Raw genomic sequence first — 16,138 nt, 5'->3', positions numbered from 1 at the left:
CCTGCAGGGCAGAAATCCAGGAAGTAAGAAACTGCTGCAAGTAATTGGCAGATCTGTATTGTGCCTTGGATTTAGCCTGTGTTAAATGCTAAGCTGCGTGTGTATAGCGTGAATTCAGCAAGGTCAGATCTGTATACTCTTTTTGTACCATCCATGTGTGATATCTAGTGTCCAGGCAAAATTACTAGGCATGCCAAGGAGCAAAAAATTAAAAAACATTAAAAAGGGGGGAATCAAGTTAATAGAGACACCAAAATGAAGAGAGGATGCAATTCGGGATGGGGAATACGTGTAAATCTATGGCTGATTCATATCAATGTATGACAAATAAATAAATAAATAAAAATTAAAAAAAAAAATAGAAGAATCAGCTTAATCATCTATTATAAATAAGTTGACTATGTTCAGCAGTTTAAAGAAGAATGTGAACCCAGCAAGGAGAAGAATGGAAGAGTAAAAAGAATTAGATGGAACTTTTAACACTGAAAATATCTGAAATTTTAAAAATTCACTAAATGATATTAACAGTATATTAGATGTAAATAAAAGGCGTTGAAGGTCACTCCAGTATTCTTGCCTGGAGAATTCAATGGACAGAGGAGCCTGGTGGGCTACAGTCCTAGGGTTGCAAAAAGTTGGACACTACTGAGTGACTAAGTATGAAAGACATTGAAATTGAAGATACAGCAGATAAAGCAATAGAAACAATTCAAACTAAAGCAAAGAGAAAAAGACTGGGAAGATGATTAACTGCTCACTGATCTATGAGACAATATCATGAGGTCTAAGACATGAATAAATAGAGATATATGAGTGGGGAAGGATGGAAGCAAAAAAAAAAATGCCCAAAAATGTCTCCAAATTTGATGAAAACTAACCCCACAGATTCAAAAACTGTAATGGACACCAAGCAAAATGAATTCCAAAACTTATCAAATTATCTCATAATCAAATTGCTGAGAAACATTGAAAAAAGAAAATAACAGGGACATAGGGCACATTAAATGCTGAGAAATAAGCATAAGAAAACCACAAAGGTCATAATAAATCAAGTAACCAAAATGACATCTTTAAAAAAACTGATTTAAAACATTTTTAAATCCTATCAATCTTACGTCTTATTTGAAGCAAAAATAGGCTTCAAAATTGAAAGCAAAATGCAGGGGTTTTTTTTGTTTTTTTTTTCAGAGAAGGAAAGTCCCCAAAATATCACTAGCAGACTTGCAGGGTAAATTCTTTAAGTAGAAGAAAAATTGTCAGATTCTTGGACCTTCACAAAATGAATAGCTCTGGAAATGATACAGATGAATGAATACAAAATCGTTTAAATTTTTTTTTATTTTTTAAAAAAACAATTGATTGTTTTAAGAAAAAAATCAAGGTATTGTGGCAATAATAACATGCAGGATTAAAATGTATGACAATAACAAAGTTCCTTCTAGGAGGAAGCTGAATTTCTCCTATACTTCTGAGTTTCATATAGTCTATCTGGTCAGTGTCATCTTTTTAAAATGCAGATTTCAGGAAGGTAACTCTTACTGAAAGAAAAAACAAAACAGGAAAAGATAATTTGGAACTTGACTTGTCAAGGACAAATACAAATCTTAAGGTTTGTAAGACACTTAAGTGTCTTTTCTATAAATATTAGTAAAAGGATTAGTCATCTAAACAGGTGACCTCAATTTGTTCCATTCACCAGAAATACAATTTTAATCCAAACTCTTAAAACTGATGGGTTTTATATTATTGTAACTATTCATGGCTGAAATCTTAGAGTGGAATCTATGAGGTGTTTGTTTGTGTCTGTGTGTTTGTATTGTAGAGGTGTGGTATTGCCAATATTAATTTGTAAATGAGCTCTATTTAACTGGCTTAAAGGAAATTAAGTACATATAAATACTCAGAAATACAAAGAAACTAATCCACATGAACTTCTGAATCTCATGATCTAGAGTTAATAAATTAAATGAAATAGATTCAATTTTAATGAATGAAAAGTTTCAGTTTGTCAGTTTAATTAGTACAGACATCTCTTTAGGGTCATCAACATTAAGTGCGATATTTTTGTTGTACCTAGGTTTACTCAAAATCAAATAAGACCTTATTATTCCTGCTACAAAATTTGTCAGCAAGAAAAATAACTTGATATGAAAGTTTTAAATAAATTAAAGGTAAATAAAATAATCTAAGTGAACTCTTTAGGAACAATTATGTTTTGAGTATATCTATCTAAAATCGTTTCTCCAGATTTATTTATAACTTGAAACTGCTAAGTTAAATTCAATGATGGGAATTCATTGACTATCCAGATCATTTCCAAATAAGAAACTGTAACATTACTGAACAAAAGCTTCCTTTTACAAAGAAACTAAAGATATTAAGGATTATTAATATATTTGGTGCCACACTGATATTTTCTTTATGGAACACCTGTTTTAGAAATTACAACTAATATTCACAAGTTTGCCTATCTACAAATTACTAATGTACATGTCCATAATTGCTTACTCAGTTTTCATTAGAAACTAAGATTTTTAAGGTTAAGAATCACAATTAAAGTATCTAATTAAAACTACTAAAAATTAATAAGGAAAACATCTTTGTATCCAAGGACAAAGAAGATATAAAGAATGGAAATGCATTTTGTTAAAGGAAAAGAAAGGGTTTTTGTCCTAAAGCTGTTTATTGCTAAAAGGGAAAGAAAATAAGGACAAATTAATATGGATATAGAAGATTATCTTTAGACAATGCCTTAGAAAGGCATTCTATGTGTTGGTCAAGGCTGATAAAGAGTAGAATAAATTTAACTGAGTAAATGAATTTTAATTTGCAAGGTAAAATAGTACAAAATCTAAATTTGACTTTCTATTAAGGAGACAAAGTTTTTGGAAAATATTGATCTTCTTTTGATAACTAATTATAAAGTTTCTCTACCTTTAACCGGTATTCTGTTACAACTTGCAACATTTGCTTCTTGAAATCTTTTATTGTCACTTTGGTTAAGTGAATAAGTATTGTTCCACAGTGACATGTGACCCTATAATATTTGATTAAATGTTTTGAAACATTTTTGATATTTTTGACAAACTTTCCAAATTTCAAATTCTAATCAAAGTTCTTTTGACCTCTAGCTAACTTTGGGATGCTTCAGACGGAACATCTGAAAAATCTGATGGAAAGAAATATTAAACAAATTAGGGTTACTTTGTACATGAAATTATATGTGAGCATTATCAAATGAGTTGTGATAAAACTTAGTTTATGTTGTAAGGGTAAATGTTATTAATATAGATATTCTGGAAATTATGGGCCTCCTAAAAATCTAATATGTCTAAGTAAAATATTAACAGCCATAATTCTACTAATTATACTGAATTTTGTAACTCACAGTAGTAACCAAGTTTCTTTGTCAACTGCATTGTAATCAGATCTTCAATCATGTCTTTTAAACTCTTTTGTCATTTATAGACTGTCACTGTTTTACTCTGATGCTCTTGCAATAAGCACTTCATATTCAAAAGGATTCATAGAAAAGATTTTTTGACAAATGCAGTTTTCTGATAACTTTTAGACCACAGCAATTAACTGGGTAAAAAAATTAAACAATTTTAAAGAACCACTTGGTGATTTCATAAAGCTGTTAACAGAAGATTAAGATCAAGAACTCCGTATGCTGCCATCAAGTTTCCAATGATATGTCCATTTGGCTGTGATATTTGTTAACTCATACCTTAATTCGTTTAAGTTGATGCTCAGGTGATTCTTATATCTATTAAATTTGAGAAGCATCCACTCTAAATATTTCTGAATATTTCAAACGTTACTGCTACTCTTGGATGGAAAAATGCATCCAACGCACCAGAAAACAATAGACATCTCAACTAATGCTGCGTTCATGCGACTCAATTCTAAAACATGGTGATGAATTTCATGTTCTGCCCTCTCAACTGGAATAGTAGTGAGAGGCACTTCGAGAAATGCGTGCTGACATCAACTTGAAATCTTGGCTTTGATTTCTTGGAAGTCAGAGCCCCTTCTCACAAAAGAGGTTTGCAGGCTATAGCCACACTTTTCCATCCCTCTTCCGCGTGCTGCTCTCAGCAGGTGTTTCCTGAGTCCAAGGCTTGGTCCTAGCGGAGCCTCTGGAGGTACGGGTGGGGAGTGGCCTCAGAGGGGCGGGGCTACCTGCAGGGGCGGGGTCGGGGCGGGGTCGAGGCGGGGCCGGAGTGGAGCCCGGCAACAGTGGGGCGGAGCCGAGCCCAGGAGGAATGGTGGGGCGAGGGTGGAGCCGCGGGGTGGGGCGTGGATGTGGGCGGAGTCGTGGGGCGGGGAGTGTGCGTGGGCGGAGCCGCGGGGTAGGGCGGGGCTTTGCGGCAGAGGGGCGGGGCAGAGCGGAGCGGCGGGGCTGAGCCGCCCAGTCACCGAGCCGCCCGGCGGGGGCGGAGCGAGCGCCGCAGACCTGGGACCCGCGTTTGATCGCGCAGTTCTCACGGCCTGGTTTGGGCGGACCGCGGAGCAGACCCCGGCCGCGATCCCTATGGGGCTGTGTTTTCCCTGTCCCACCGAGGCCGCGCCTCCCTCGCCGGACCTGGTGAGTAAGGCTGCCTGGCCGCTTCCCCGCGTCAGCCCGCCGGCGCCGCGCGCACCTGTTCCCGGAGGGGCGCGCCGGGAGGCCCGAGCTGCGGCCTCGGGACGGGCCGTTGGACGCGGTGGCGCGGGCCGGAGAGCAGCCGGTGGGGACCCAGCTGGCAGAGACGGGTGGCTGCTACCCGAGGGACATCGACGTCCTGCCTGCGGGATTTGGGGGCTGCCTCCGCGTCCGTCTCTCTCCCTCTGAAGGCGGCTCCAGTGTCTCTTTACCTTTCGCCGCTGGCGAAATCGGGAGTTCGTAGGACGCAGGCGCACGCGGACGGTTAGCAGTGGGGACCACTCCTGGAGATGCGGTAGATGAACTTAATATGTGAAAAGACCTCCCTTTTTCTCCGTGAACTGAGGAGTTTCATCTTGTAGGAGATGTGCATTTTTATGTGTCTGTATCAACTGTTTAAAGAAGGTGCTCGATAAAGTCTCGTATATTTCTGCTTTTTATTAGATACTGTATTAATGAATTTCTCTTTAGTATTTATCTAAGTTCTATTATAAAAAGCATTTTATGTAGTACAGAGTATACAATTTGTAAGGTTGCCACGTTTAGCAAATAAAAATACAAGGAAAGGCGCCCTGAAATTTGAAATTTCAGTTTAACGAGAAATGCATCTTAAAAATATGTCGATTTTTCACCATGTTTATTGGGGACATACTTGTACTAGAAAGTATTCGTTATTTATCTGGATAATTGCAGATGTATCTAGGTGGTTTGTGGTATAGCACATTCATACTTTTTGTAGCTTTCTATTTTTAACAGCCTTTTTACCTTAATAATCCTTACAGGAAATTGCTAACAGAAAACCTAAATTCCTCTCCTTTATTAATATTTGGCTAAAAATTCGTTGAAGGAAATGAGTTGTTTAGGGAAGTACATTAACTCTTCAGCTGTTTGATCTTAAGTGCTAAAAATGACCTGGAAGTTGATAGGAGAAAATTCACCTTGTCTTTCTTGCTACTGTTCCTTTTAAATGTTCTTAATTTTCTTTATCTGGCTGTTGATAAAAAACTAATGTGCCAGCAGTTGTTAAGCCCTCCCCGCCACCCCCAGAGATAACCACATGGCAGAATACTTGAATGTCACTTTATCTTTAAGGCTTTTCTTCACCACTCTAAGTAAAATAGATCCTCCACTCTACCATCAACCCATCCTTCCATTTTGACCATACTCTTCTTTGTATTTCCCAGAAGCACTTCCTTCAGTCTAATAAATGTATATTTATTTGATTATATATGACTGTTTGTTCTCATTGGAATGTAAATTCCATGTGGGTGGAAATATTTCTCTGTATTATTTCACTGCTGTATTCTCAGCACGGGGAATAGTTCCTAGGTATGATCGTTGCTCATTAAGTATCCAAAGAATGAATAAGTGAATGAATGAGTGTTTTATGGAAAATGAAGTTATTAACACGGCTCCCAAGAGAATGCTGTTTACTGTCTTACATAATTAAATAACTTATAACCTGTGATTAATTCAAGTAGAAAAATAATATTCATGGGGTCCCAACATAGAACAATACATCTCAAATATCCTTCAGTCCTTCTTGTCCTACAAAATGAGATTCATTCTTTTTATTCATGAACTTTTTCTGAAAATACCAGGCTGCCTCAAACTCCTTTTTAATTGGCAGTATCAACCATGTATTTCCCTGCTTGTATTGCTCAATGTCACTTGTTTTATTATTGCCCTGACTAACTTGTTAGTGCTTTTAAAAAAAAAAAAAGGCAAATAGATTATTTCACAGGCCAATCTGTGTATGTATGTATGAGATATAAAATGTGTATATATAGGTATAGATATATGTCTCACCTTGTGCTTACTTGAAGGTACACTGATTGGGAAAATGAAATTCAGAAAGTTGAGTATTTTATAAATATTAGAAGTAATGGCACTCCTAGTGGGACAGTTGAGGCCAGTACTATTTTTATAAACTATTATATTACTGGTAAGATAAAGTATAAAATACCAAGGATCATGTTTGGTTTTGTTTAAAACCATATTTCTTACACATTTTTTTTAGGAAGAAAAAAGAGCGAAACTTGCAGAGGCTGCAGAGAGGAGACAGAAGGAGGTGAGAGAGAAATAAAATCCGACCTTAGATGATTAACCTGCTTTGTTCTCTGTAAATGTCTATTACTAGTAGTATTCCCTAATGAAAATGATATCTGATATCTTACAAATTTAAACATTTTTCAGAATGATTTCTGTGTTTCAGTAAATTCATTTAATGCATTTATGTCCTTTGTGTGTGTGCTCAGTCATGTTCACATCTTTGTGACCCCATGGACTGTAGCCAGCCAGTCTCCTCTGTCCATGAGGTCGTCTCCGCAAGAATCCTAGAGTGGGTTGCTGTGGCCTCCTCCAGGGATTTGTTATTTAATGTATGACGATTACCATACATGTGTCTTCAGTTACGTGCGATGCCCCATTAATACCATTGTTCCTTGAGATGAAATGACTGTGCCTTGTAAAGCACTGACCGTTGTGAAGTAATTTCAGGGGCGAAATGTATGGTTGCAAAATACCCAATGAAGAAATTGTAGTATGTTTTTATGTAAAACTGTTTTAGAAATAGTCTAATTCTTTGTTGCCAGAAAAAGAGACCAACCCCCTCCCCTGCCCCCACGTCGAAAGAAAAACCTGAAAGGCAAAAAGCAAAAGACAGCTTCTGGACACCGAAAACTAATTTTTGTTGTTTTTCTACAATTTTGTTGTTTATCAACAATTTTCCTGAAGGCTGCATCTCGGGGTATTCTGAATGTTCAGTCAGTGGAAGAAAAGAGAAAGAAAAAGGAAAAACTAGAAAAAGAAATGGCTACATCTGGACCCCCACCGGAAGGTGGACTTAGGGTAAGTATTAAAATGGATTGACAATTTGATTTACCTGGAAGTTTTGAAAACCCAAGTAGCAGTCCATTCAATACTTTCCTCCAGGAAAAGATTATCAGAGAAATGTGAATTTTAAAGCATGAGCAATATAGATTGGAAAAAATGTCAGTTTATTTGAACATTTCAACGTTCATTGGAATAGATTTTTCTTTTTCCCAAAATGAAAATAGATTTTTCTTCATTATCTTAACCCTATCTTAATACTTCATACTTACGTGTGTGTATGTATATGTGTGCTCAGTCGTGTCCAACTCTTTGCAACCCCACAGACTGTAGCCCACCAGGCTCCTCTGTCAATGGAATATTCCAGGCAAGAACACTGGAGTGGGTTGCCATTTTCTCCTCAAGGGGATCTTCCCAACCCAGGGACTGAACTTGCATCTCCTGCATTGGCGGGTGGATTCTTTACCACTGGTGCCACCTGGAAAGCCCCCTATACTTACATAATTAATGACAATCTTAACTGTGTAGAAAACGTAAGCAATGTGGAAGGGTACAAAGATGAAAGTAAAAATCACCCAAATTCAGTATCATTTTGACATAGTTTCTAATCTCATTTTATATGTCAATTTTATAAAATTGGATTGTACTATAACCTGCTTCAGACTCTCTTAGTTTTCTTCACTAAATGAAATGCAAGTTTCTGAATGACTTGAAGTCATATATAATATTACAAAAAAGGATATTTTTTGTATAGTCAGAAGGCACTTAACTTTACACGTTGTAACCTAACAAAGGGCTTCCCTGATAGCTTGTTTGGTAAAGAATCCGCCTGTGATGCAGGAGACCCTGGTTCGATGCCTGGGTTGGGAGGATCCCCTGCAGAAGGGATAGGCTACCCACTCCTGTATTCTTGGGCTTCCCTTGTGGCTCAGCTGGTAAAGAATCCACCTGCAATGTCGGAGACCTGGGTTTGATCCCTGGGTTGGGAAGATCCCCTGAAGAAGGGAAAGGCTACCCATTCCAGTGTTCTCACCTGGAGAATTCCATGGACTGTATCGTCCTTGGGGTCGCAAAGAGTTGGACACAACGGAGTGACAATCATTTTCAACCTAACAAATTTTACATCAGCTTTTGAACTCTTAAGAGAGAAAAGGGCTTCTGTAATAAAAGGTGAAGTTTCCATGTGATGAAGCCTATAGATTAAAAATAAGTTAGGTCTTACATTTCTTCTGGTCCTTTCAGAAGTGCGCAAAATGCGAGACATTATCAGTGTTAAATTCAGTACCTTTTTTCTTTGACTACCTGCATTGCTCGTCGAGAGCATACAGTGACGTTCAAAATTTTGGGTGGCTCAGGGCTTCCCTTGTGGCTCAGCTGGTAAAGAATCTGCCTGCAATGTGGGAGACCTGGGTTTGAACCCTGGGTTGGGAAGATCCCCTGGAGAAGGGAAAGGCTACCCACTCCACTATTCTGGCCTGGAGAATTCCGTGGATGGTATAGTCCCTAGGGTCTCAGAGAGTTGGACAGCACTGAGCAACTTTCACTTTCAGGGATAACAGAAGGGAAAATACAAGATAGACAGTAACTTTAATCCTCAAACCCTTTGGCCTGGGATTATTTAGGGGCCGCTCTCCGGCCTTAAGTGTCCTGTGGTATAGCTAGATTCTTCTTAACCTGACTCCATAGTATGAGAAAAACAGGACCCTCTCTGTCTTCACACGCTCTACATATTCATCTGCTGACTAACTGCCTCTTACAAGGATAGTTGGCATTGGCAACGCTTACTGTATTCTGGAAAGGCAGCCTTATTTTACAAAGTCAGTGTGATGATGACTTCAGGACACAAACTAGCGTCAGGTCAGGATATACCAGCAGAGGAGTTCTGGCGGATGCCATTGGCCCATGGGGAACTTGTACCAGTCAGGATCTCTGAGAGTGGGGCTTGGCCGTCAGGACTTTTAAGCTCACCGAGGAGTCTGATGTCAAACCAGATTGAGAATCACTGCTCTAGTGTTTGTAATACTAATCCTAAGGCCTATTTTGTTGAAAATAGAGTGCCATGGTAAAAAATTGTTTAAAAATACTCAGTGAAGTGAAAGTTGCTCAGTCGTGTCCAACTCTTTGAGACTCTTTACAGACTCTTTGGACTGTATAGTCCATGGACTTTACAGCCTTTCCCTTCTCCAGGGGATCTTCCCAACCCAGGGATCGAACCCAGGTCTCCTGCATTGCAGGCAGATTCTTTACCAACTGAGCCACAAGGGAAGCCCCAAAACACTGAATACTATGTTATATATTGAATACCTTCCTTGGAGATTAAAAAAAGCACAATATTTAAATCCGTAAGAAGTCCTAAAATAAAGGAAAGTAAGTTTACTTGAATTTATCCTTAATTTTTAAACTTTATTTAAATAAAAATTTTTAAAAAGTATATTATACTCAATAATATGTCTTAATATAATTGGAAAACACTACTCTAGAGACTGGTAAATATTATTATCCCAATGGCTTTTTCAGAACTTACTGTTGCAAAATTTAATAGACTTGATTAAGTAGAATACCACGTGGAATAGTTTCTCAGGTTGAGACAGTCAAAGACTGTGTGTGTGTGTGAGACGCTCATTGTGTCCGACTCTGCAACCCCACGGACTCCTCTGCCCATAGGATTCTCAAGGCAAGAATACTGGAGTACAGGTTGCCATTTCCTTCTCCAGGCAAAGACTTTGCCAGACCATTATTTAATACTTTCTACCACTTCTTCACTCCCCTGCCTCAAACAAGAATTCCAGTTCCTTTATTTTTACTTTGTAGTTTCATTGTTTTTATTTTGTCTTGTGATGTTTTGTTTTACTGATTATCAGATATTTGGGACCTAGCTACCCCTCGTTAACCTGTCCAGATATTTTCTTTCTTTCTCTGTGTACCTCATCATGTATTTTATTTCAGACTTTTGACTATAATGTAAAATTTTACTAGTCACTGGTCCTCACAAAGATCACTATATATTTGTATAGCCCAGATTCCTCTTTTACCTGTTTGTTCACTAGAATATTGTAACATAACTTTTAAAACAAAATTTACTTTCCTCTATATTTTTATCTTTTCTAGTGGACAGTTTCATAAAGCATAGCATGAATGGAAGAGTCTACTGCCAGTAACTAATATCTGCAATCAAGTGGACATCCTCAATTTAATTTCTTCCTTTGAATAAATGAAGATTCAGAATTTGTAATTTTAGTGCTCTCAAGTGCAGTGCTTTTTCAAAATTGAATATTGAAAATGCTTTTGATTGTTAGAGTTAGAAAATGGCCAGACCTTTCATTAAATTCTTGTTTTCCCTACTTTTGCTCTTCTTCAGATGGTGGGTGATTTGCCACTTTTTAGTAGTTAAAACATGGGCCTAAATAGTGAATATATATTTGTATATTGCATGGAAAAATTCTGCATATGTCTCAGATGTTTAAAGTTGCACTTGTATTTTCCCTCCTTTATGAAATGATCTAGTGCTTTATAATTTGCCACTTAACCTTATATTTCATTTTTTCATTATATGTGAAGACTTTTGCTTAAACTTGTAGACTTTAGTGCCTTTTAAACTGATCATCAGGGAAAATCTTGAAATATCATTTGAAGGGCTTACATGAAGGAACACTGTACATTTTTATAACTTACTAAGAAATTAATATTTATTTCTAGAGAACATAAAATATCTCCTAATTTCTATTTCTGTAGCTTATAAAATTAACATACTCTCTTTTATATTATAATAACTTTTTCTTTTGCTTGCTGAATTTAAAATTATATGTTAGTGATGCCATCAGAGGGCAGCGATGTACAATATACAGTATTGGATTCAACTCTATAAAGCTCTTTGTAGGAATTGAATGAGTTAAACTAAGAATGGATGGGTTATACTTAGCGCGAATGTGTTTGTCCAAATTTTCTAGGTGTTTTTATTCTTTTTTATTTATTAAAGAATGCTTGTAAGATTTTTACAGATGTGAAATTGCCAAGGCCAGTATGAATGTATGAGAGAAGTATGTTAAGTATTGTATTTAAAAAGGTCTACTTTAAACATAAAAATATTGCAGGGTAATTCTGTGTGATGCATTGCCATAAACTTTTTAGATGTTTGTTCATTGGTAACATTTATTATAGCAATTTTTGTCTTTTGAGTTTCTTGATATATAATAAGCTAAAACAGAAGAACTACTGTATCTTTTAATTTGGTTGCTCTTTTGGATGACAGGGCCACAGTCTGAGCCCTAAATTAGAATTTTCAGGTATTAAATGAAATAAGGTTTGTAAATTAAAGAGACCAACTCACCTAATCTACAGAAAGGAAACTGAACTATTATCTAGCTTATCCCTCCCACAAATCTTGTGTTATATGATGTATTTTAATTTTAAAGACTTCGAACTATAACATAGATCTCTTGACTCCTCAATTGGAAGAATCACTTTCTTCAATTATGGAATGAAATATTCTGTGACTATCCAGGCAAGATATGTAGTTATAGACAGGTTCAATTTTCTTCATCCTTTAGAGAATTGGTGGTACGTTTTTCCAGAAAGGATAGTGAAGTCATTGGATTGTATTTTAGAAATAAAATTCTTGACTTTATGAACATGATTAATTTTTTTCAAGGCAGAAAGGAGAAAAGAACATTAATAGATGAATGTGTATGGAACCAGAGTATACCATTCCTAGAATGCGTGCATCCTTCCTTCTGTTTTAATATAGAAAAGACAGTTTTATCAGCGTTACAGCTTATAGTTTGGGTTAGTGTAGACAAAAGGCGTACATCTTGGGGATAATGCCCTATTTCTAATAGCAGTTTATATCCAAATACCATGCTTATTTACTGTTGAACCAAGAATGCTGTGCTGGTGAACTGCCTTCTAGTAACAGTAGATATGCCCTTCCAGTCAACCATGGCCTGCCTCCTTGGGTTTAATCAACTATCCCCATTCATGGGTTGCATGGCTTAAGGAGTGATACTCGGATGTTAGGAATAGCGTTAGTTAGGAAGGGGAAGGCAAAAGGGGAGACTGGATGCCTGATAGGAAACCAGTAAGTGACTACTTTAAAAAAAAAAATACACACACACATTCTCAAGGAATCTTTCTCAAAGTTATGAAGTTATAAGGTTTCTAATGAAACCTTAGCTTAGAGCCAGTTTCCCATAATTGATAATTTAAGTAGAAAAGCATTATAATGCTCAATATGTCACCCAAACTCCCCAACCAAATAAATAAAACTAAACAGTAAAATGCTTATATGTATTGATAACTATCACATTAAGATACTAAGTGCTTAAACCACTGCTTGTTGATTCTAATCATCAAACTATTACTATGGCTGATGACAAAAAGTTGTGTATTAGCGCACAGCCCCTGTGTTGACATGCTGCATGTTTTTTTTAAAACATCTGTATGTGATATTTTTGTTTCACTGATTGTATTTGGAATGCAATTAACACTTTACCCACAGATGGTTTTGTTATGAATGCCATATTGGCTTACAGGGTACAAATATACATTTTCCTATACAAAAAACTGGCTTTGGCCGTTTCTGTTGAACAAATTTTTTTTATTTTTACTCTTATCTTAAATCATTTATAGGTTGGCATGTTTCTTTTCCTATACTCTAAAAAAGAAATGCTATTATTTGTCTCCTGTTTTTTAGAGAAATACTATAATAAACTTCATAGGGAGTCTGTGTATATACATATATGAAGTATAATCCCGACTTTGTACAGAGTGAAGCCACACACCTGCAGCTAAGAGGTGTCATGGGTAAGATTTGTGTTCATCATTTTTTAATGCTACTGTCAGGCCATCTCTGCAAGCTATGGATCTATTATCCCACCTAAGCTAGGACAAACAGACTTTAAATTACAGAGAAAGTGATGCTTGGCAACAATATGGGCCCAGTATGTTTCTAATGTGAATTCCAATATTTGTTTAGTATTTCCAATAGTATTCTGCTAGCAATATGCAAAGTCTTGTGGCATTTGGATAAGGAGGGAAAAGAGTTCCTGTTATATGAATAACTTTAGCTTTTATAGAGGATTATGACCAAAAGCAATTTAATACACCTTAAATGATATCTTATTTCTACATGGAAAGTAGTTATAGAATCTTCATAGAGTTCTATGAGAATAAAATATACTTACTATTTATAGGGAGGGGGGATCGGGATGGGGAATAAGTGTAAATCTATGGCTGATTCATATCAATGTATGACAAAACCCACTGAAATGTTGTGAAGCAATTAGCCTCCAACTAATAAAAAAATTAAAAAAAAAAATATATATATATACTTACTATTTATAAAAGAGAGAGAAATGAGAAAAAAAAAGTTTTTAAAAAAGCTTTTCTAGATTTTTATTCTTGAACTTCACTCTGGCATGCAGAGTTTAATGGTTTCTTGGATTATTATTTTGTGATTTTGTTTTTTATTTTGCGTTAAGTAAAGACGGAAGATATATATGGTTGGACACATATGTATAAACTTAGCAGCAGCATTTTTAATAATAAAATATAGTATTTTCTTAAAGAGTAAATGTTCTAGCTATCATCTTTGGTACTTCAAAAGAATTGGCCATAAGCTATGAATTTTCCTTTTCTTCTCCAACAATTCAAGTTATTTTCACTGATAAGAATTGTGCTGTGCCCTTAGAAGAAAAGGTAACTCTTGTTGGTTTTAGATTTAAATAATATCTGCATAAACAGATCAGTAAGAGGTAGGTAGACACGCATGCCTATCTGAGTTGATATTTAAGGTGATTCCTTGGACATCTCCAAGCAAGCATCTCAAATTCCCATGATAAGTGTATTTGCTTTAAGTTGATTGAGTTGTGGTACAGTTTTCTCTGATTTTCTCAAAAGCCACTGACACAATCAATTTGCATTTATAGCAGACTTTGAAACGAATGTGTTTAGTGGGGTAGCAAAATGCAGGTCATTCTGTCCTCCGCTGAGTCACTTCTGTTGTGTTTTACTTCGCAACCCCATGGACTGTAGCCCGCCAGGCTCCTCTGTCCATGGGGATTCTCCAGGCAGGAATACTGGAGTGGGTTGCCAGGCCCTCCTTCAGAGGATCTTCCTGACCCAGGGATCAAACCCAGGTCTCCGGCATCGCAGGCAGATTCTTGACTGCCTGAGCCACCAGGGAAGCCCAAGAATACTGGAGTGGGTAGCCTATTCCTTCTCCAGGGGATCTTCCCGACCCAGAAATCGAACCAGGGTCTCCTGCATTGCAGGCAGATTCTTTACCAGCTGAGCTACCAGGAAAGTCCAAATCATTGTATAGAAAAAGTCAATTCTGTCTTTATAATACAAGTAATGAATAATCTTGAGGCTTTCCAGGTGGCGCTAGTGGTAAAGAACTCGCTGCAATACAGGAAACATAATGAGACCAGGTTTGATCCCTGAGTAGGGAAGATTCCCCTGGAGGAGGGGCTGGCAACCCACTCCAGTATTCTTGCCTAGAGAATCCCAGGGACAGAGGAGCCTGGCGGGCTACAGTCCATAGGGTCATAAAGAGTCAGACGTGGCTGAAGCAACTTAGCATACAAGAACAATGAACAATCTGAATCTTAAAACATTGTAAATCATACAGTATCATCACATAGGATAAAAATACTTAGTAAAGATCTGAATTAGAAAACTACAAACACTGCTGAGAATTTTTTTTTTAAATATATGAATGGTGAGAGCATTGCATGTTCATGGATTGAATGAGAGTTCTGTCAAGATGGTGTTCTCAAATTGATCAATAAATGAAACACCCCAGCAAGCTCTTTCAGAGAAATTAATGAACTGATCTAAAATTCATGTGGAAAATGCAAGATTTATGATAGCCAAGACAATTTTGATAAAAGGATCTAGTGATTTTCACTAAGAAGGCAATGAGTAAGAGCCATGTACACTTAGTCATTTCCTTCTGAATATAGCCTCATTTCTCCAGATTCTTTTTCAGTGCCATTCAGCTAGCAACTAGACCCCAGAGTCAGTTGGGACTATGTTCTTGGTTCCACTTAAAAAGACCATTGTAGATGTGTAGACAGAAGAATCCACCTTCCCCAGAAGATGGGACCTATCCTAATTCCTGGAATCTGGGACTATGTTACATAACACAGCAAAAGGTATTTTGTAGATGTGACTCAGTTAAAGACGTTAAAATGGGGAGATTATACTGGATTATTCAGGTGGACCCAATCTAACCATGTCTGTGTGCTCAGCTGTGTCCAACTCTCTGCGACCCCATGGACTGTAGCCCACCAGGCTCCCTGTCTATGGGATTCTCCAGGCAAGAAGACTGGAGTGGGTAGCTGTTCCCTTCTCCAGGAGGTCTTCCCGATCTAGGGATCAAACCCAGGTCTCCTGCATTGCAAGCATATTCTTTACAGTCTGTTTTAAAAAGGTTGTGTCTGCTTTGATTAAATCATTCATGTGACAGAGCTACTTCTTCCCTGGCTTTCTGAAGCAAGAAAGGTGGATTTTGTTGTTGTTGAAAAAGGAAGAAATGACAAATTAACTCTGCCTATTCAGGGCAGCACTGAAAGGACTGTTTATAAAATCTACACTTTCTGCTAAGAGAACAAAGAACCACCACCACTCAGCTGCCCAAAGCGAAGAAGTACTAAGTAA

The 16,138-nt window shown here is 37.2% G+C and overlaps 1 protein-coding gene across 1 annotated transcript; it reads left to right on the top strand.

Moving 5' to 3' along the window:
• The first annotated feature begins 4,413 nt into the window (after positions 1-4,413).
• LOC122676005 (small VCP interacting protein) lies at positions 4,414-10,821 on the top strand. The gene is made up of 4 exons (XM_043875262.1): positions 4,414-4,591; positions 6,669-6,719; positions 7,385-7,498; positions 10,589-10,821. The coding sequence occupies exons 1-4, from the start codon at positions 4,538-4,540 to the stop codon at positions 10,601-10,603; spliced, it is 234 nt and encodes a 77-aa protein (XP_043731197.1). The 5' UTR covers positions 4,414-4,537; the 3' UTR covers positions 10,604-10,821.
• The last annotated feature ends 5,317 nt before the right edge of the window (positions 10,822-16,138 follow it).

Source organism: Cervus elaphus, chromosome 2 (genome assembly GCF_910594005.1).
Source record: "Cervus elaphus chromosome 2, mCerEla1.1, whole genome shotgun sequence".
Lineage (NCBI taxonomy): Eukaryota > Metazoa > Chordata > Mammalia > Artiodactyla > Cervidae > Cervus > Cervus elaphus.
Note: the sequence above shows the minus strand (reverse complement) of the source record. Positions and strands in the feature narration are given on the sequence as shown.

Coding starts and splice junctions, on each gene's coding strand:
- LOC122676005 (XM_043875262.1), top strand. CDS start 4,538: ATGGGGCTGTGTTTTCCCTGTCCCACCGAGGCCGCGCCTCCCTCGCCG. Junction 4,592..6,668: donor CGCCTCCCTCGCCGGACCTG/GTGAGTAAGGCT, acceptor CATTTTTTTTAG/GAAGAAAAAAGAGCGAAACT. Junction 6,720..7,384: donor CAGAGAGGAGACAGAAGGAG/GTGAGAGAGAAA, acceptor ATTTTCCTGAAG/GCTGCATCTCGGGGTATTCT.